Here is a 21750-nt window from a genome sequence, read left to right as displayed (position 1 = left end):
TGCAGTTTTCCTCACTGTACTACTGCTCATGCAAAGGAACAGTTTGATAACAGCTGAAGAAACAAAGAATTAAGTACTTACCACATTTTTTCCCTATTCTGCAAATTAATTTTTTTGAGATTTTTTCTCTATACATGATAGATTAAGTCCAATGACTGGGAAACAAATTTTGCTTAAAAATTTCCACATTTTTTTCAAGAGCATTTGGAATTCACCCTTGCCACTTGCTTTCAGCCTCTGTCTCAATTTTCATCCTGCTGTATCATCAGTCTTGTCAGTTAAGAAAACATCGAGATAACTACAAACTCAGAAGCGTTTGCAGCAGACTACAAATCAGCTAAAGGCATGACTTAGCTGCTCTGTCTCTGTAGGCTGGAGGGACCAGTATTAAGGACAGAAGAAGAAATAATAATGACAAAGAAAGAAATGAAGATGATATTTATCACCAAGGAGTGCTCTAGGATATATGAAACAGAAATGCAAATTGCAATTCATGATCACGGATACATACATCCAAATCTCAATGTAGCCCTACTCCTTTAGAAGAGGGAGATTTCCCTGAAGGATAAACAAATGATAAGCTGCCTAGGTAGGGATCTTGAAAACACATTTTATCAAAGCAAATCTTTTCTAGTCACTGAAGTTGATGCTGAATTAATGCACTTGGTCTTCTAAAGGGATTATCACTTGCTTGAAAACAAACACAAAAATTCTACAGTAAAATCATCTTGGTTTATGTTTTTGGTGGATTATTAAAATAGCGCAGAGGTATGCATATAGATTTTAAATTTTATTTTATTTTCCCATATATTTTCATTATTAAGGATTACTCCCACAGGTTACTGGCATTATCATACAGAAAAACCCAAAACCTTATTTTTTATTTATATATTTATGTATATATGCCCCATGGTAAACAACCAGCAGCATTTTGCTGAGTTTATTTTATATTGCACTAGTGAACAGACCACGTCCTGACCCCATGAATGTCAAAAGAGGTTTTAATACTGCTTTCAGTCTACTTCAAATTATTCTAAAAGGAGTTGGTCTATATTTACATGATGGTGGCAAAGAAAGTGCTAATTGTTTTAATTCACTCCCCACATAGGCTGAATCTGGACTGTGATTTGCAGCCTAGCCTGATTTGAGCAAAGTGGTAAGAATTTACTAAAAAAACCTTATTAATCAATACCAATTTAAGATGCCTTTCCATGAGCATAACATCAGCATTTTGTTTAGGGTTCACTCAAACAGTTAATAGTTATAGATCATCTTAGAATACAAGGCAATTTTTTTAGCCCCTAATTGCACCATTTCACATCACTTGGGTGTCTAATTAGCTATATAACTTAGTACTAAAATTATTACTGGCCAGTTTTGAATGTACCTTAATATGATGATCAAAAAAATTAATATCCAATTAAGATACATTGGATCTGACTCTTCTATGCCTTGAAGTTTGACCATATAACTTAACATTTCACCTTCATATTCAACTTGTGTAGCTATCCATGGCATAAGCTGCAAGGCAGAACAGAATCAGACTTGGTTTATTACATTACATTAAACGTTCTTATTTCTATTACACATTCTTTCATTGATGTCAGGCCACGCTGCAAGGAGGAGATTTTAGTACTACTTTTAAGCTACTGAACAGATTTTAAACCAGGGTCAAACTATACTTTCAATATCCTAGAATGTGCTAGTTGCAACCACAATGTTATTTTTTTAAAGTTAGTTTACAAGTTAAATAAATAATAAACCTTCGGCTCATTCCCTGGTAAGCCTTGTATGCTACAGCAGTATTTACTATGACAGGAAGCAAGAAGCAGATCTCAAACGTGTCTATCCAAAATACACCGCATTATGCCAGTGAAAAACTGCCAAAACAAGGGTGGTGCCCGCAGATTCAAACACCAAGTTGGACCTAATACCTGTAGCAACCTCTGCCTCAGTTACGAGGATGCTTTGCTGACTCAATGGGGTTTTTTTCCAAAATTTTTCAGCCAGCCAAGCCTTGGTTTCCATACAACTTCAATCCTTCACCTTCCCAAAAGACTAAGCAGAGATATGTACAAACTCTCCGCAGAAATCACGAGATGAGCTCCTGTTCTCCACTCTTCAAGCCTGCTTTTACTGTCAGGCACTCTTGAACGCACTGTAACAAGGATGAAATTATACATAAGGAACCCACTAAGCAGAATACAAATCATGGCATGAAATTGGTTCCTGCAAAGACAAAAATCTAACGCCTAATCGGCAATGTTTTCTGTATTTCCAACAGGAGGTGGCTTTCTATGATTGATTAACTGATTTTCAATAAGCTAGCTGCCTGTTCCGGTATATTGAAAATAAATTAAAAAAAAGCTTTAGCTCCCGAACTGAAGGGAATGTGTAGCTTTTTGAAGGAGTGTCAATAGAATCTTTGTGCTTCAATTATTTTCTGTTGACATCACACAGCAGAACTTTGAGAGGCCTCAACACAATTGTCTAAATGAAAATAACCGCAATGAAATCTGCCCGACTAACAGAAACAGCGCTGCTGAAATAATCTGCCCAAGTCTGACATTATAAAAATGCGGTTTACATTGATTTTAGCAGTGCTACTCATCACATACTCCATGTTGCTGATAAAAATGTATCTTCATAAAGTGCTCAGACATATTCCTCTTCTCCACTACACTTCTTATAGTACATATATTGACAAGCAATGATATGGAATCAGGCCACTAATGAGGTATAAACCAGACTCATTATTTGTTTTGTTTACTTTTTAAACTCCATTAGTCCTCCATAATGTCCAAGTCAGCATTTACATTTTGTACCTCTCTCTTTGAAAATATCATCTATGGAAATACACCAAAGCATCTATTTCACCCAGTCCTGTGAGGTACGCCCTGAATTGAATTGAGTTGGATGGATTTACATTTTTCCCTGAAGTAGAGACTTTGTAGCATAGCACATGACAGATACAACAGAGGGGAAGAGACATTTAGGTCAGACCCCTACCACAGCTCAGATCAAATCTCCATATGCAACAAAGATGACCTTAGCTCCTAAGTGCTTCCTGAAAGATTCATAGCAAATAACCTATGCCAGTACTTCATTGGAGAATGTTACGAAGCTCTGAAATATTCCAGCAGATGTTTTGCAGAGACAGAGAATCTACAGATAAAGCTAGAGTGTGGCTTTGTCACTGAACAGGGACCTCCTCTTTTCTTAGCAACTACAACTTAATCTGTATTCTCCTACTAGAAGGATTGCAATAAAGCTCTATATAATGAAAGAACAATTAAGTCACTTATGTTAAGTGCAAAAAGTCACAATTTGATAATGATCTACTAATTTCAGCAAAATAAGACACTAATCACCCACAGAAATCAAATTTGCACTGGTAATGCGGTGACTGGGCCATGCTGAAGCAATTCAGAGATGTTCATTAACTCTGCTTCCATATGCTACCAACTCACAGTGTGTTTCTGGCTGAGATGCTCTGAGGCTGGGAGGAGATTTCGTTACCTCTTGTCTGATTTCTGTCATGTCACTCTGTACCAGGAAAGGCAGATTCTGGATTCACAAATCAAGCTTATTTTATGGGTTTCCAGCCAGACAAGTACTCCCGTCCGGCAATCAAAAAGAAATCAGGTGCTTGCTGAAGCTAACCACCAGTATTGAACCTGCTACAATTAAATTTAATTAACAGTTAAGAGAAATTAAAATGCTAACCACTGGCCTATCTCTGCCTTAGCTGTGCCAGAGCGACAACAGCTATACGTGCCATACATCACCCAACCCACACAGCAAAGGGCTGCCCACACAAACCGCCTCTCACACAGCAACTAACTCCCCCAAAACTTGCTGCTATTCAGAAACTGATGATGCTCAAGTTGAATTATTTTTATCTTTTTCGACAACACTCTCTATGCCCCAAATAAATGTTGGTCATAAAATACAATGGATTTTTTTTTCCTCGTTGAAAGAATTATCTGGGAAAACAGCGCATCTATAACAATAATGATTGATACCCAACAGCTACTTAATCCCATGAAACTCACCTGGAGCCTCCGAAGGAAAATGCGATCCCGTGTGCTTCGCTCACACCACCAGGTGGCAGCAGCAGCCCAGCTAACCGGCCCAGCAGCCGCCAGCTGCGGGAGCCGCTTCCTGCCCTTCCTCCTGCCACTCAGCACTACCCCGAGCTTTTTTTAATTCGCCAGCACTTCAATTCGGTGTCAGACTAACCATGTATAATAATAAGAACAACCACAGCTATTCCTGTTTAATGAGAGAGTCCAAAGATTAGGTCAAATCTAAACAGCTCCCGAGAATCCATGAACAATCGCTTCCAACCTTGCAAATCCTGCTCTCGCTGTGCAGAAGGCATAGCTGCCTCATGCAGGCTGTCTGCTGGGTTCACTCCTGCAAACCACCTCCCCTTCTGTGTATTTTGGTTCAGACAGGTGACAGTGTGGCCCTGAATCTCCCAGTACCTGTAGGCCACTCGATAATTTTCTGCTACCACAGGACACCATTACTGTTTTATATCTTCATGGAACTTGCTTATGAAACAATGCTACATGCCCTCATGTAATCGCACACAACACACTTCTACCAAATGCTGCATCTATGCTCAAAACCAGAGGACACCTGGGAAAGCAGAAAAAGAAGGTGTTTTTGATGACCTGAGATCAATAGATGTATTCCAGGACTGTACTTCGAAAGCTAGATCAGAAAGGATGCTTATATTCCTCAGCTTTCAATGGGTTTTCCATGTGAGTTAGGACCCAATAATCTTGTTTTACCAATTATTTTGTTTAAGTTTGATCAAGAAGCAGACGTGGCTTGGTGTACTGAAATTAATTCCCATTGCAAACACAAATATAGTCGCAAGCATCACACCAGATTCTGATGCTGTAAATCCAAAAGCAGTCTGGCCTCACCAGTATCCCATTTGGAATTACAATAAGGTAGGCAACAATCATAGTCATTGATCTCCACCTGCTTTTCAGACCTACTTACAGGATGATCCTGAGCACTGAGTGACTTAAGACTGCCAGTAACTTCCACCTCCACAAAGATCAACAGGGCACTCCTTCCCTAGCAGCCATGCTTCTGGCTTGCATGGATTAACTCACTGAGCAAATCAAGAAACATTTTATATGACCCTAAAGCAGACCTTTAATAATTTGCACTGTAGCTACTACTCTCTGCTAAGATTCTTCTGTTAAATGAGCTGAATCTGCACCCATATCTCTTTCCACATCAGCTACTTTAGAGACAGCATAAACACCCAGGTCTCAGGAGTTATCAGTCCTTCCTGACCTGAACTAGAGAAACCATTTTAGCAAAACACACCACCTGATTATTTCAAACCAGCTATCTCACAGACAACCTCTCTCCTGCGTGTTGCTTCACCTACAAGATCTTCACCAATTCAGATGCACATGATAAACCACAAAACCCTGCCAGTTCCACACAACACAATGACCTAGAAAAGAGCTCGGACCTCACCCCCCTCCAGAAGGAATGCCTACCTGAAGCCTCCCACTTCTTCCAGCACAAGCCCCCCCTCCCCCACTTTCCTGCTGTGGAGATACACTGGGAAGCAGAAGGGAGGCAGCCCACTTCCATGTGCAGCTCCTTAAGGCTGATTAACAACAGCAGCCAGTCCCACCCAGCTTAATCAGGAAGAGCTGTTAGCTGGCTGGGAGGGAAAGAGAAGAAGCCAGCTGCAAAATGTTAAGGCTGGTCCACTAACCAAGGGAGTGGTTGAAGCATTAACACTTTATCAAAAGTCTTATCCCAAGACTGGGGAAAAAAAATGTGACTGAAGACAACAGAAGGTGTTGGAAAGAAAAGGAGGAAAGGGAATTTTATTTTCTTGCTTTCCACCCATCACTGTGGACTTCCAGAACTGAGCACGTTCATTCTTAGGATGTAAAGGATTTATCTTGTGGTAGGTAAAACCAGTTGCCATCTTCTTGTCAGAAGAACAGCTGTTTAAATGCAAGTTACACACCAGGACTTCTTGTCTCAACTTGCTTTGGGCTTTAAAACCACTTCCAGTACTGTCTGCAATTTTATTCATAAAGCTAAATTATGACTTTAACTGCAAGATATATTCTGGCTCCATCAGAATTTAAAATAAGAAATCAGAACATGAAATTACCCACTGACTCCAGCTGTAATATACTTGTTATTTCACACTTTCACCTGCACTCATTGCCAATTCAGTTCAAACATGACAACTTGAAAATTGGTTTTAATCACAACTAATACGTGGAGGTGTCCCCCCACTCCCTTTTTTGTTCCTTATATCTCATCAGCACCAAAACCAGTGATGTGTAGAGTGGTGGAAGGAGAGTCAATTACCTCCTGAAGGTACTCCAAAGCACCACACATCTGAGCAACAGGCAGCAAGCTCTGCAAAACAAAACCAGATACCAAGAAACCCAAAACACACTTTGATCTCAACTATTCTTCTGGGCATTCAGCCCCAGGCCTAACACTGCAGCTATTCACAGCATCCACTAATACTTCTACACCATTCCTCAGAAGGAGGACTAACATTTTCCTTTCAGTTTCTAACCAGCCGGCCCTCCCCATAAAAAGACCATGTAAGTAGGGGTTTGCTCTGTGTTCAAAACGGTAAAATTTGCAAAGCTGAACACTAAGTCAACCTGCTGCACACAGCAATACAGTAGCTCTAGTTCTCTAGAAAAGAAGCTATCTTTAAACTGCAGTAGCAATGTGAACTGCATAAATTAGCATAATTGCAGCCTTCACAGAGAGTTCTCCGTTGACTGTGTTACATGGTACGAATTAATACTCTGCAGATTCCTTGCTTCTACTAACACGGTCAATCATGCGATTCATGGGGCTTAAAATCCTCTTTTTCAGCACTCCAAAAACCTCAACGGCCATTTTTACACTTCTTTCTTCCTTTTCAGAGCAGAACTATTGAAGGCTTGGAGTTTCATTACATATCTCCCAAGGTCTTCATGTGTAACTGGTGGTTATGAGGCTTCGTAATGGCAGGACATCCTACTATTTTCTCCGCTGGTGATCTTCTCCTTGTGGGCAGATGGCATCAAAGTGGAGTGCAGATGGTAACCCACAGCCCACAACTCCTCATTATAATTTGAAATAGTGTATGTGCAGCTTTTCAGTTCTTCTCTTTAAATCCTCTTCAGCATTAGAAGATAAATTGCTTTTTTCAGAAGGCACAGTCAAAAGCAATGATACCTGTCTATAGCTGAGAACCTTCCTCTAACAGAAGCAATGATGTGCCTTCTATCTTCACAAGTTTTAATAAAATCTATAAATAGTTAGTGGAAAGGATTTTATATCAAGTATCTCTTACTTTAATTCAAGTATTACTTTAAGAAAAAAATAAGGAAAAAGGAGATCATATCGAGGCATGAAGGCTTAGGAGCCACACAGTTAGCTATTTAAGGTCATTTCATGGCTCCAGGTATCACTTTACCTGAGCTGCTTGGAATTATAATGGATTTATCTCTGCAGAACACCTGTGAGACAAGGCAGTTGCTGCAGACCAACTGCAGCGGGAAGTGAAGTGACTCATCTGAAGCTGCACTGATGGCCAGTGGGTCTTGACAGCTCACACACTCACCACTCCATCCTCCCTCCCCTCTGACGACTGAAACCCTTCCTGACAGGGAGGCACAGCTCAAAAGGAAGGTGCCAGAAAAGCTAGTCTTACCATTTTTTCAAGCTTTTTCACAGCATGTCCAGTCTGGTGGAACTGGCTTTCCTAACCTTCTGACCAGTTGGAAAAGTCCTAAAAACATCGAGCTAAAAATACATGTGGTGGAAAATAGCAAGGAATGAAATAATAAGCATTAGAGATCAAGCCTCGATCCCTGAAAAGTTTGTATTAACCAATGGAAAAGGATTAAAAGAAATAAACTTATCCCTTAGTTATAAAAAGAAAACAAACAATACTTAAAACACTCAAGTGACATGGCTGATGAGGATTTACTAGCTTGCAGTCAGCTCTCACACAGCATAAATTAAAACCTGGCGAATTTGCTCCCGTTCCAGGAGCCTAGAGTCAGACTTGATAAACACAAATAGCATCAATTGTTGGAAGTTTTGACCTAGTGCCTGACAACCAATTCCTAAACCACACTACCTCAGTTGTAAAGGAACCTTCTGAACTGCCTCACAAAATGGTTTCTTGTCTATTTAAAGGATGGATACATGTTGCTTAATATATTTACTGCCTTTAAGAGTAATCATCAGCAAGCCTTTTCCTCAAATGGATAAAATTATTTGCATATTATACATCAAAAACATTCAGATATTGAGCCCAGTTATGGTACACATACACTACAATGTAAATGATTTGCCCATACAATACAGGGCTATAATCTACCACAGCATGCAGGAATGCTAATGATCTTACACATGGACAACACAGGATGAAATAATGAAGTGTTTTATCACTGAGGGCAATTCATCTTGTCTACATTCATGGAAGATGATTATAGGACATCATCTTCTTAGTGGCTTTCCTTTCACAACAAAAATGACAGTAATCAGTTTTCATTAGGGAAGAACTGTCCTTTCTGTTGTACCAATGTGACTTTCATGTCCTATACACTAAATACAACACTGAAGTCAATTGAGTAACTACATAGTATGTTCTAACACAAAGGTTTATAAAGAATAGAAATGCTTAAACTTCATACACAATATTTAAGGATTTACACATGTCAGAAGAACTTAACAGATAAGTTTTCTCTATAGCTTAATGACTTGTGCTTGAAACTAGTAAGGGTCTTCAGAACTGACCATTTGAAACTGCTGTTACTTAAGCTCAAGTCATGACTTGAGAGAATAAAACATTTCCAGAGGAAGAGAAAGCTCCACCATAACTGCCTTAAGGAAGAAAAGTCCATCCTCACCGCACAATACACTACGGTTAGTTCAAAGGCAGAGCTCTTTGGCACACGAGGCCCATTGCCCGTGGAAAGACAAGAGAATTTTGGCAGAAGATGAAATACTGTGCCTGCATTTCTGATGCAGTAATGACTCTGTGTGACTCTATCACATGTCTGCTCCTCTGCGAGAAGCTGAATCTGCCTGTGACAAGGTCAATTTTGAGAAGGGTTGGTATTAAAAGATTATGGTCCCTCCATCCTCTCACTGAGGCTATGCTAATTATTTCAGGGGAGCAAAGGAATTATTTGATCCTCCAACTCTCCCTTCCCTTACAAGGTGACTCCATCTGCCAGCACAGCACCCAGAGGAACGGCATGGCACGTCCTAATTCCATAATTGTGGCATTAGCCATTTTCAACCTTGAAATTTAACCCTAAGAAATTGAGTATGCAGTAATCCACGTAATCCAGGCCTCTACACCTGTCCCTCGTCCAACTAATCTCGCCATCCTTCATCATGTCACATCTTAATTCAGAGTCCTATCTGCTAAGGTCAGCGTAAGTGGATGCTCAGGAAATCGCAACAAGTACTTGTCACACAGTAACACCAATTATTTCCTCTGTGAACTCTGCGAGACACAGAAATATCAACAGAGAGCAAAGCCCTTCCCTGGCGACGCATAAATGATCTCTACAAATGTTCCAGGAAGCAGTGAAGAGACAGAATAAATAAATAAATAAACGCAGCACAGTCCTGGATAATGCGATCTGCTGGTATTAAGTTTTCTCCTGAAGGAGTTAAGTATATACCAGCTGCTCTACATTAAACCGAGCTGGCATTTTAAATCATGCAAATTAGCTGAGCTACCATCCGTTTCAGCCCAGCATTTAACACTATTGCTGTAAATGATGCAAAGTACTGGCCAAACCAAGCCCTGCCATTTCAGCTGCTGTCAGAGAAGAAAGAAGGAGGGAGGGTAATGGCACCGAGTGATGCTACAGCTATTCACAAGATGGTTTACAAGAGACTCCTTCTACCACAGGTATTGTTTGCATGACTGAAACGTGCACATGTGCATGGGAAGCCTGAGGCTTTTAATTGTTGAAAATCCATTTATATAAACTGAGAAGAAGCGCAGCAAAATTTTCTAAAATTACATTATTTGCCGTGGAACACTTACATTTAAAATCTCTCTTTGCTTAATGCTGTATAATAAACGCTGAGTGAATGTGACGGGCCATCAGCTCAGAAATGCTGACACTGCAGTGTACGGGGAGCCGAGGGTGGCATCAGTCCCCACCATAATGTCTCACACCAACAGGCATTTCTTACACTATGAAGATAATAGATAAAAATATGCGTTTGTTCAATGCAAACCCCTTTTCTGCTGAATCTCAGAGAGCTCAGGAGGCAATAGAGGACTAAACCTTATCTAGTTCAGGTTGATGTAGCCAAGAGATTAAGTTTCAGCACAAATCTGAAACTGCAATAGGAGAGTAAAGGATCTGCTATTAAGTAGTCTAGGAGCTTTAAAGACTGGTTTTTTGATTTCAGGTTCTCTCATATGCTTTTTTTGCTCCCCCCCTCTTCTTTTTTTCTCCTTTTTCAAGTGCCTACTGCAGAGAGTAACCTTGCTCAACAAGGGGCAGCTGGAACTGATTCTCAAGTTAAAAATAAGGTACAGCTGCCTTGCTATCCAACCTGCCAAACCAAACCGCCGGTGGTATGACATCCCACTGCCCAATACTGTGTGTGCACCAGAAATCACTCGATGCGGTCCAGGTGAAAGGCCAAAAGGCTATCTCTTTCAGGCAACCAAAATTAAAATCTTCATTGCTGCAGTGAGGGAAGTTTGGATCCGACTGCTTGGAAACAGGATCCCAGGCAACGGCTGCTCTTCCCTCTTGAAAAGCAGAAAGTGGTTTTGTTTTGTAAATTAAAGCAAATTCATTAGAATTCCCCTGGTGAGGTTGTGTAGGGATAAATGGGATGCCGCTGCCTCCGCTTTCCAGCTCCATGCTAGAGGATAGCACCTTTTTGCCAGCTTTCCTTGGCAGTACTTGTTTGGTATGTTACCCTGGAGGATCAGACCCCTGTGTGCTCCAGAGCCCATCCCGGAGGAGTAAGATGCAGCAATGCTGAAAATACTGCTTCCCAAAATAATCCATCCCAGTTAAGCCACGAAGTCTGGAATACATATGGCTGTCCTGAGAAGCAGACTGACCCATGGTTTTTGAGCAAGAAAAAGAAACGCGTTTCTAAGCTATTGCTTCAAATAGCTAATACACATTTGATCTTGAAACACACATGACATTTTTAAAATTAGTTTTGAAGACTTAAATATCCGTAAGATTCTTTGAAATGAAGAACAGTTTATAACTGAATCAAATCTGTCTTACCAGACCAATCCATTAATTATGGTGTCTACCAGCTATCATCAAAGTTGCGTACTGATCTTTGTGGATGCAAATGTGTCCTCTACAACTGCTCCAGGTATTTAACCTCTGACACACACATACACATCCCGGTCTCAGATTAGATTTCTCTGAGGAAATACAACTTTTCATCATGCTACATTAGCTTAAGGAGGATTTCTGACTCCAAAAGACATGACACAAATCTTTTTATCGGCTTGATTTTACAATACTATGCCTGATAGTTCCGTATCTGCCAGAAGAAACAGACTTGCTAGACCCCTTGTACAAGTTGATTAGAAATTACTTCCTGGTAATTAGTGTCATAATCTGAGAAACAGCCAAAATAGATATGACGTGGAAAGACAGCTGTTACAGTCTTTTAGAACTACTTATACAAAAGCAGTATTTAGCTTATTGGTACTAAAGTTACCTGTAGTTTCTAACAGTGGACATGGCTAAAGAAAAAGGAATCCACTTCTAGATATTTGTTTCAAGATATACAAGTGTAATGAAGTCTCAGTATCCATGCTCACCATAAAATGTCACACAAGCTAGACCAGCAACACAAAATCCTACTGTGGTATTAATTTTGTTCTACCAATGGGCAAGTATATGGAATTAATAGATGGTAAAAATACCATATAAAAATAATTTCTGGTCAGCACTTGTAGTAGAATATAGGTGATCTTATCAGGGAAGATTCATCTCATCACATGAAACAAAAAGGTATTACTAAAACAGTCTTCACCACTGAGAACATTTCTCTATTGTCCAAATGACAGATCTACCCTCAAATGGGTTACAAGGAGGCAGAGATGCCAGGAAAAATTACAGATCCTCACATGTTGTGGCAACCACACTCAAAATCCCCTTAGTTTGAAGAAAAGCCTCTAAAGAGCTCCATGACAGTCACATAATACATAAAATTACAATTCCAGCCTGTCGCACACCTCTTCCACTTCTCCCAAGAACAAAGCATGGGTGTCCTCAGATAGCCATCCTAGAAAATTTTCTTCCTATACAAGTCTAAAAAATGTAGTTGCCTATTAGCAAAAAGGCCTTGTCAGCTTCTACAGCGTTACTACGGAGACAAGGAAGTACATGGACATGATTGAGGAAGTCAGTTGAGGGCTTCTGTTTGGAGAAAGTATAGCAGATCAACAAGATCTGAGCACCGACAACAGCTAATTCTGCCTGTCAAAGGTTGGTTTAGGTTTTGGGGGGATTTTGTTTGGCTGTTTATTTATTTATTTGTTTGTTTATTTAATGAGAAAGCCTGGATGTGTATAACTAAGTAACATTGTTGTCAGGCAGGCGAGACCAACATCTGTGGGTTTCTCCAAGAAGGCTTTACAGCCCAGTCCTCTATGCCCCTGGGACCATCACATCTAAGAACCCATCCTTCTCCCACCCAAGGCATGGAGGGAACAGCACATCAAGTACCTCAGCCTCCACTCCTGTAAGCTTCTGGAGCTCGAAGGAACAACTAACAGTATTTACAAGTCTTATGAAGAGGCAGACTTCCACTTTAAAAGGAAACGCTGATGAATCCATCAACTTACTGCCCAAGAGTTCATGTTTCACAGACTCTGGACCATGTTTTCTCGTCAGGCATAGCACTAGTGCTACCAACCCAGCTCCTGCTAATCCCTAGCTCCTTGGTCTCTGCAGTCCATAGGTGTTCCTTCTTGTATGTATAAAATAAAATCTCAACAACTACTATTGGAAAGCAGCACATGGACTCTCTTTACAGCTACTAGTTCCTCCACTAAAGCCTTGCTACTGTCTGATACCTACAGGCAATTCTGAAATCTACACCACAAACATGAACTCACTACTACACACTTTTGTATTATACCACGGTGGTCATTACATAAAAGACAAGACAGAAGAAATGGACCAATATTAGTGACAGAACAGGTAAAATATGAAGATTTAGGGACTCTTTCCAACTATGACAGAGATAATATGGCAACTTCTAACCATAGCTGTAGAGAAAGAACCCACACAAGCTGAGACTGCAAAGAGGATGTAAGAAAACTTTCAAGACAAGGGACAGACACAGGGTAAAATTTAAGAGGCCATGGGAGTAAACAAGACATTGTCAAAATATGATGGTATTATGGTCCAAAACTGAACACACACAGGGGAAAAAGTCCTGGTAAAAGTGTATTTTGAAATCCAGAAGTTAGATATTTTTTCCTTTCATGTATTGTTTTCCCACACATTGCTTCCAATTCTAAAATAATCCAAAAGTAAATTGAAAAATAATCCAAGGATAACACACCTAAAAATACTTTCAAGAGGAAAAAAAAGGTGGAATCAGAGTAAAACTTCAGATCTCAGCCTGTTTTAAAATAAGTGACCTGTTTTCTCAATTATTTGTTTTGATAAATGGTTTATTTGTTTTAAGTTTTAGCCGTTATTTCCATGCCTATGCTTTGCAAAACTGAAGAAACTGAGAATGTTTCCACAAACTATTTCAGAAAAAAACAATTTCCAGATAAAATTAGAGGCATACAAGTAAGTGCCAAGTGTTTGACTGAATTCCAGTTCTTGGTGAATGGAAAACCAGCAGCTTCCTGTTACAAAATGTACCAACAGTTCATGTCTAATAATACACATAAAATCTGACCATTTATATACTTCAAATATAGATGTTTCTAAAAATAATATTCAAGAAGGGTATTTTTAGCCAGGTGAACTTCTCAGAAGAATGAAATTCTAGTGTTTGCTGCAAGGAAAAAATAAATTAATGGGTTAAATTTTAAGAGCATCTCTTGATTTATACCAGAATAGAAATAGAAGGTTTTGCCCCAAAGCTTAAATAAGCAGTAAGCAAAAGGGAAAAAAAAAATGCAAGGACAGAACACGCATCCTTCCATTAAAGGCCCAGCTATCGCTTCATTCAAAACTGTATCTTCTTAAGCAGCACTTACAATCTTTATTCTGTGTTTCAAGTTTGGGGAGATTAGACAAAATAATTAGTGACTGAAATCCCTCCTTAATTTCTTCCACCTTGGTAGGAAAAAGGGAGTTGTAGGCTAAAAGCATTACAATACAAATTAAAGAAATTTAAATCTAGTGGTGAGATAATCTAGAAACCGATATTACAGAGCAGACAACGTTTCTCAAAGGAAATAAAAAATAGTCAAAACCAGCTCTCAATTTCCAAAACTAAGAACTGAATCCAATCCACCCTTCCTATCTCAATAAAATAAAGGCTTTCTTTTCCGATTCCCTCTGGAGAGAAAAAAAAGAGCACAGGTGGTTTTGGTCTGGTAATTTTCTTTCTTTTTGGCACTTCTCAGATGCTTGAAACTTTGGAAAGGTTCACGTTTTGTTTACCAGACCCCTCTATCCAATTTGATTTTTTTTTTTTTTTGAAGTAAAACTCAGGCTTAGTGCTAGGAATTTTAAAGAGCAGTATGTGTTGTTCTCCTTTACTAATATCCATGACCCTCTCTGCATCTCCAGGAGACTCCTTTAGGATAGGTTTCCTATTTCATATCACCTGATTTTTGATGAGAGTGTTTTGCAGAAGAGTAGAGAATTACTTTCTGATGAGCTCCATAAAGCATGCCAGCGTGGTTTTCAGCCACTAAGAACACTTGCACAGCTCCAGTGGTGCCTGTGCTCAGGCTATGACACACACAGATGCTTTTGCCTTTCAGCTTCCTCACATTACACTTGCTTTTCAAATTAAAATTATTTTATCCATATTTGTAGATTGACAAGTTAGATATTTCAGCTACCAGCTGGACAGGTAGAAAAACTTAATGCTTCTCTACTGAAGCCAGTTTCAGCTCAAACAAGCCTCCAGCAGAGACAAAGTGTCTAACAGAACTGAAACCCAACACATGCATCAAGAAAGAGAAGTTCTATGGAACACACAATGGACAAACCATCTAGGAAGAATAAGAAGCAAAATTCTAAAAGCTGTTAAAGAAATTCACAAGTGCAGCCAGGGAGGCAAAAGCAGGCAGGGAGGGACAGCAAGGAAAACAACTAAAATAAAAAAAAATTAAACTTTTTCTGGTTAGAGGACAGCTGGACCAAAGTGTCCTGCTTGGGTGTTGCCATACATCTCCTGTCAGAAAAGAAGGTGATAAAAATTACTTGCTAAAACAGGGACAAAGAAAGAGAGAGTTTTCACTTAAGAAATGCAATTTTTTGGAGTAAACTAAGAGTTTCAAGGACACAGAGAGAACATGAACACCATATGCATAAGCATTTGGAACTGATTAACAAGTAGCTGCAAAGGAGAAAGATAATCTGATAGCCAGGGGACTAGCCAGTTATTCTCTATAGCACTGCAGGCTTTATGACCTTGAGTAAGTTTCTTTGTGCCTTAGGTCTTCATTTACAAAATAAGAACAATATCCCTACCTCTAAGTAGTGCTCTTAGGTTAAGTATATTAAAATTCGGAAGCCCCTTAGATATAAAGTATTAGCAGAGATCAGAGAAATAGCATAAAAAATGCATAAATCAAAAGCAAGAAAAAAAGGTCATATGAAACGAGTACTTCAAAAACACTACTATGGACTGTAAAAACTTGGGTGAATTCAACAGCAGCGTTATTAGCACAACTATCAGTATCTTTGGGAATCGTATCTTGGGCAATTCAACAATAAAGGTACTGAACTTGGGAAGGAACATTACATGATGACCAAATGCTCTTTTACTCAAGAACTGTCACAAAGTGAAATCAGAGCAAAAAAATTTTTCACTCATTTTCCAAAACTGAATGGAACTTTGCATCCAAGTGACCCTTTGCATATTCTAAATGAAAACCCAATGATGAAAGAATCTCCTGAATTTCTAGTGTATTGCAGACAAAGATACCCAGTTTTGAACTGAATTCTTAAAAAAGGTCTAGGCAAAATGAAAAGAGTTCAGTAGATAGCACAAAGAGTTGTAAGCGTTCAGGAAATCCTGAGAGAAAAGGTTAAAAGAATTAGGTTTGCCTAATGTAGAGAAAAAGAGAAGTGAGGGAGAACTTAACACCGAGCGAGTACCTGCCTCCCATGTCCACCAGGAGAGAATAACTGTCAAACTTTCAGCAAATGAATATTGCTAAGAAGTTTGCAAAGAAATGATGAGTCCCCCCTCGTCTTGCCAAATGTTAAGGACAGTTATAGGTACCTCCTGAATACATATACTTTAATACCAGGTTACACAGATGCCTGTCAACTTGAAGAGGTTTCGTAGAAGGGTGGGACCGATGACTTGGTAAGGTCCCGGTGCTTTCAGGACTGCTACAGTTTGTTAAGATACAGTAATGACTTCTTAGGTTCTCCAGAGAATGAAAATCAAGAAGCTAGAGAATACAACATAGCAGTAATAAAGATAGTAATTAAATCCTCTATCTCCTTCGGTGGCTTCCACATAACATGGCAATAGACTGTATTCCTGGAATGGTATCTTTGTTCTTGCATCCTGCACAAACGATTTTACCATGCTCATGGACTTCTAATTGGCAATTACTTCTGTCTTAAATAACTAATGCAAATTTAGTAGCCAAATACATATGAGTTTTTCAGAATAACTAACAAACACCATTTTGTATATGAGAGATCACTATCTTGCTATCTACTTGACGGAAGTTTCTCTGGTAACAAAGTTAAATATTTCCAAAACAATGCTCTCTAAATACGGGTACAATTTATTGGCGGTGTTTTCAAATTAGATAAAATAAGCACCAGTGCAACAGTAGGATACTGTTGGGCACAACACAGGGGATTTAATATGGAAAAATGAATGGAGTGTGTATATCAGTAACAATAAATTAGGAATGATACAGACATGATTCACCAACCTAAGATTTCCGACTAGCATTTACAACAGGTTTGATGGTAAAACCTTCAGACCTTTCTCTGGAAAGTGCCTCTGAAATACTCTGAGGAATGCTTTTTATAAATTGCACAGCATTTTAAGGAACACATTGCCCTCATATGGCATTAAGGCACAAAACTTACAGTTACTATAAAATCCAGCTTACACATGTAAAACCATATCAAGAACAACAGCACCAAAAAGCAAGATATTGAGAAGTTTTCACTGATACCATATTTCTCAAGTGGGACACATTAATTGTCAGCAGGTTTTAAAAAAATGAGTACTTTAATGAATACCACCTGCAGTACCCATGTTCTCTGAACAATCAGGCTCAAGACAGGTACCACCTGGTACCAAGAAAAGCTCATGAACCTAGCACTGGTGTGTAAGTGGCTTGAAACATGCTAAAACAGCATTAGGATTTGGTCTAGCATCTTCACATTGTGACTTCTGGCCTACGTCTTAGATACAGCCTCTTCTCCAGAATAGTCGGTAAACAGTGCAGGGAGAAAGGCATCCACAAATTCAAAGTGGAAATGTATATACACCATGATGGAAGAGAAAAAGTTGTATGTACAAATAATCTGTTTTATCGCTCCCACCACCTCCGTCCCTACAAGCAGATGTCCTAAATATTAGGTCAAGTTACTCTCTCTCTCTCCTTATTCTGTGCAGGCAGCTGAACGTATGTTATGTAGTGCAAAGCACCAACTTCAACAGGATTAAAAGTAACTCCCTAAAATACTCCCAGAACATCCTGTGGCTTGCTGATTATGAAACCCTTCAGAGATACAACAGGAGTCTGAATTCCCTCGTGTTGAAATAGAATCTGAACTCAGATAGCCTACTCTCTGAGCGAATGCTCTAACCGCTAAGCAGTTGTACAAAAGCAACGCTTCCCTGCCACTTGTGTTGAAAGTGGCCTGATATCACCCCTGGTTTTGATAGATAGAGCTTATACCTCTAACTGTAAGAGAGAGCTTGGGGATGCAAATTCCAAGTTCAGCCTCAGTAAGGAATACAGCACAAGTTAAACAGATTTCAGTAATTTTTGTTTCTTCTCTTCGGTTTTTTGATCCCAGTCTCTCTTTAATTCTCCCTCCACCCACCTAGGAGCATATTACACCCTATGTCTTTCCTTGTGGGCTGCAAACTCCATGTGGAGACCAAGATCTAGAAAAGACAGGTGCCAAACCATTCAGTATCAGTCCAACCTGTAGATCTAAAGTCAAATTGCCACAACAAGAATATAACTTCCGTCGCTTACAGGGGATGCCAGATGCCTGCAACGTAAAATGGTGAGGGCCACAGCAATGCTTAAGATAAAATATCCAGACAAGCAGGTGATCACCCTCATAGGACATGTCGCCATCCCTGGAGGTATTTAAAAGACATGTCGACATGGCACTTAGGGACATGGTTTAGTGGTGGACTTGGCAGTGTTAGGTTAATGGTTGGACCTGATGATCTTAAAGATCTTTTCCAAGCTAAATGATGCTATGATTCTTGAGATATTTAGTCCTAGTGCAGTGTCTAAGATTAAACCTTACTAAGCTTATTATGAGAAAGCACCTCTATACCTGAATGTAGCTGAAGGTTTTCCAAGATAAAAATGCTTCAGCTGCTGACATACTATCTGGCAGCTGTCCATCAATCCTGTTCCTCCTCCCTTGGGAGGGAGGGACGGCAGAAAAAGAAAAGAACAGTGTCCTTGACAGAACTGATCTGGAAAAATCTCCCTTTAGATATAGACTGACGTTTCAAATTACTACCTTGAATGGCAAAAACCTGCATGCTTATGTGGGCAGAGGGATCAAAGTTGGATCAATAAGAATAACAAAAAAGGACTGTGTTTATTCAAGATAATGGATAGTAAAACAAATATCACTGGTTCACACCTTAAAAGGTGCTGGTCATCTGCTAAGACTGCTACCCAAATGAGGTTACCGAGAGTGACAAAGCTTAGGATTTCTCCAGCTGCTGAAGTTACCCAAAATGCAAAATAATCTGAAATTCTTTGACCCAGAATCACTCCTTCTTTAAATATAACAAGTCTGCATGAAGACCCTTTCATCATCAGGATAGGAAAAAATGGGGTTTGTTCCATGTCTGTATAAGAGTTAAAAACAACACAGTATTCCCCCTACTGATGCAAACAGCTACCACTAGGCAGGATCTCTTGGATTATAATGTTATAAGACAGAAAAGTATTTATGAATAACAATCACTTTTGCAGGAATGTAAATTTCTATGCAGAAACCAAGGTGTGTCTGAGAGAAAGAGCAGCATATAATGTGATTTTGCTGACATTTCACAATCACAAGGAAAGACTCCTTGCACAAAGAAAAAAAAATAATACTTGTTTCTCTAAGAACAAGATGTGATGCACAGGTCAGTTTGTCTGTTGCTACCACCCTACCACCAATACTTGTCTGCCTCCTTTTCCTGCTCTGAGTCCCTCAGGAACTGCTACAGTCATATTCATATCTGGCCTGAGCAGCCCAATACGTCACTGTGCCTACCAGCAATGAAAGTGCAGCGCATCCTAAAATTCAGGGCACAGGGCCAAACATGCCCAATCAGTAGTCACACTTGTCTTAAGAAAATAGGGTTACCAGGCCATACAGATCAAAATCTAGATGGTAGGGATGATCCATTATTCCTTGAGGAAGAAAAAGAAGAAGGGTGGGAAAAAAAAAGTATCTGTCATCTTTTCCCTATCCCAGTATAATGGTATCACCTTCTACTGGGCTCAGATACTGGTAGAATCAGCTTGCAATGTACATGGCTGTTGCCAAAGTGCATCACGCTGCTATACAGCATCTCTATATAATGGTCATCAATTCTGCTTGCTGCAGCATACCATCTGCTTTGCTCACACCATAGTACGCTAACACATACTATCTGCTTACACTGCTGTTGAGCACACTGGGGCATCAGCGGTACAAGGCAATCCGAGCCATGCCAAAAATGTTACTGTGCTGACAATAATTGAACGAGCTGAAGAGCTCCCTATACAGGAAGCAGCATATATAAAAATGTTAGAAAGCTAACACACATTAAAGGGAAATCTAAAAAATGCATATTGATAGTGTGCTGCATCTGCGATGTCATGCACATACAGCATTAAAACAGACAATTCCACTTGAGTGTTCATTTCCTACATGATCTATATAATTTAGCTGCACGGAGAATGACATGCATATTGTAATTTAACATCAAACACTGCCTTCCATTCACTCCCCACACAACTACAAATACACAACGTTCACACAACTAATGCTCCAGTACAGTACATGATCAAACACAAAACACAGTCATGACAACCAGCAATCTTTCCCCACCCCGGGCACACAACCCAGCCATTACAATTAGCACCTACAGAAAAAACACAAAGAACACACCCCATAAACAACATCGCTACCATCTCCCTTCCGAAAATCCCCCAAGTTCAACCAAAGGCAATAGAGATGGCAACGCAGGCAAACAGCACAGAGAGTACCATCCCTCACCACCCCACCATCAGCTCCACCACGCTGACAAAATTACAAAATCATCCCTTGGTAACACATGCCACTGTGTGGAATATAAAACATCCCACCGCTGTAGACAGATGTTATTACACACACACAGATTATACCCCCTCTCTCACTGCTGTTCACACCACTGCTATCTCCCTCAGAAAACCTGCTGCACGCATTCAATATAGAAACAAATCTTCACATACACCTCCCCAACATTTGCTGCCTTCTAACCTGTGTGTCAAATCCATTTTCTACCGAGCTACTCTTCCTTGGTGGGAGTCCATCTCCTGCGTTTTCTTGTCCATTAGGAGATTTGAGAGGAATCTGGCTGGAATACAATGGCTTCGTCACCTCCACCTTGTTCCCAAACTTCAGGTAACAGGGCTGCGGGATGGTCCTGGCTGTTGGGACATGCAGGATTGGAGCAGCACTGTGTACGGGTTTAGGTAGTCCCGATTTCATTTTGGAGGCTACCAGGATGGCTGGCATTTTCTCTTTCTGCTTTCCTAACACGTTTCTGTCAGCAGCAGCACCAGCAGAGACAGCAGGCAGGGAGAGAGAAAAGCACAGGTTGGGGAAGCAGCTCTACACTAAAGCAGCCTGGTTTACTGCAGGGATCTCCAAAACCAGCTTAGCATTTAAAACCAATTAAAAAAAAAAAAAAAAAAAGGAAAAAAAAGAAGACAGACAGAAAAACAACACACCACTTTCAGCCTAAAATATCTCTCAGCTTTATGCCAGCCTTCCACCTGTTTCCTCTAATTTTATTTTCAGTTCTTCACCACTGTCCTCTTTCCTATTTCTGCTGTTATTTAACTTGCTCCTTCCTTTCTCTGGCTGACTCCTGTAATTTTCTTCCCTGGAAATGGGAGACTTTCACTCCATTATCTTGTCACTGCATCTCCAAAGTGAGGCAGCCTTTTGGAATAAAAAAAACCCGAACCTGCTGCTGCATATGCTTCCCCTTCCGTATGCACTAGAGAGCGAGCGAGTGAGCAAGCAAGCAGGATTTCCAGCTTAAGATGTCTTTCTTCAGTCTTAGCCAAGAAGCAGATGTAGCTCA

At 39.9% G+C, this 21750-nt stretch overlaps 1 protein-coding gene across 7 annotated transcripts in view; it reads right to left on the bottom strand.

Moving 5' to 3' along the window:
* Positions 1–21750, bottom strand: part of NAV2 (neuron navigator 2) — a 410392-nt gene that overhangs the window by 202117 nt on the left and 186525 nt on the right. For 2 of the 7 annotated variants that reach the window (XM_055721723.1, XM_055721722.1), the window contains exon 1: positions 20919–21218. The exons of 2 other annotated variants lie outside the window; for them this stretch is intronic. In XM_055721723.1, the coding sequence (XP_055577698.1) occupies positions 20919–21176 (258 nt within the window). In that variant the 5' untranslated portion in view covers positions 21177–21218. Of the gene's footprint in view, positions 1–20918; positions 21222–21750 lie in introns of those variants that run through there. 3 more of the 7 variants (XM_055721720.1, XM_055721721.1, XM_055721724.1) reach the window with 3 other exon arrangements.

Source organism: Falco cherrug, chromosome 10 (assembly GCF_023634085.1).
Source record: "Falco cherrug isolate bFalChe1 chromosome 10, bFalChe1.pri, whole genome shotgun sequence".
Lineage (NCBI taxonomy): Eukaryota > Metazoa > Chordata > Aves > Falconiformes > Falconidae > Falco > Falco cherrug.
The sequence above is the reverse complement of the archived record's forward strand: the minus strand, read 5'-3'. Positions and strand labels throughout refer to the sequence as shown.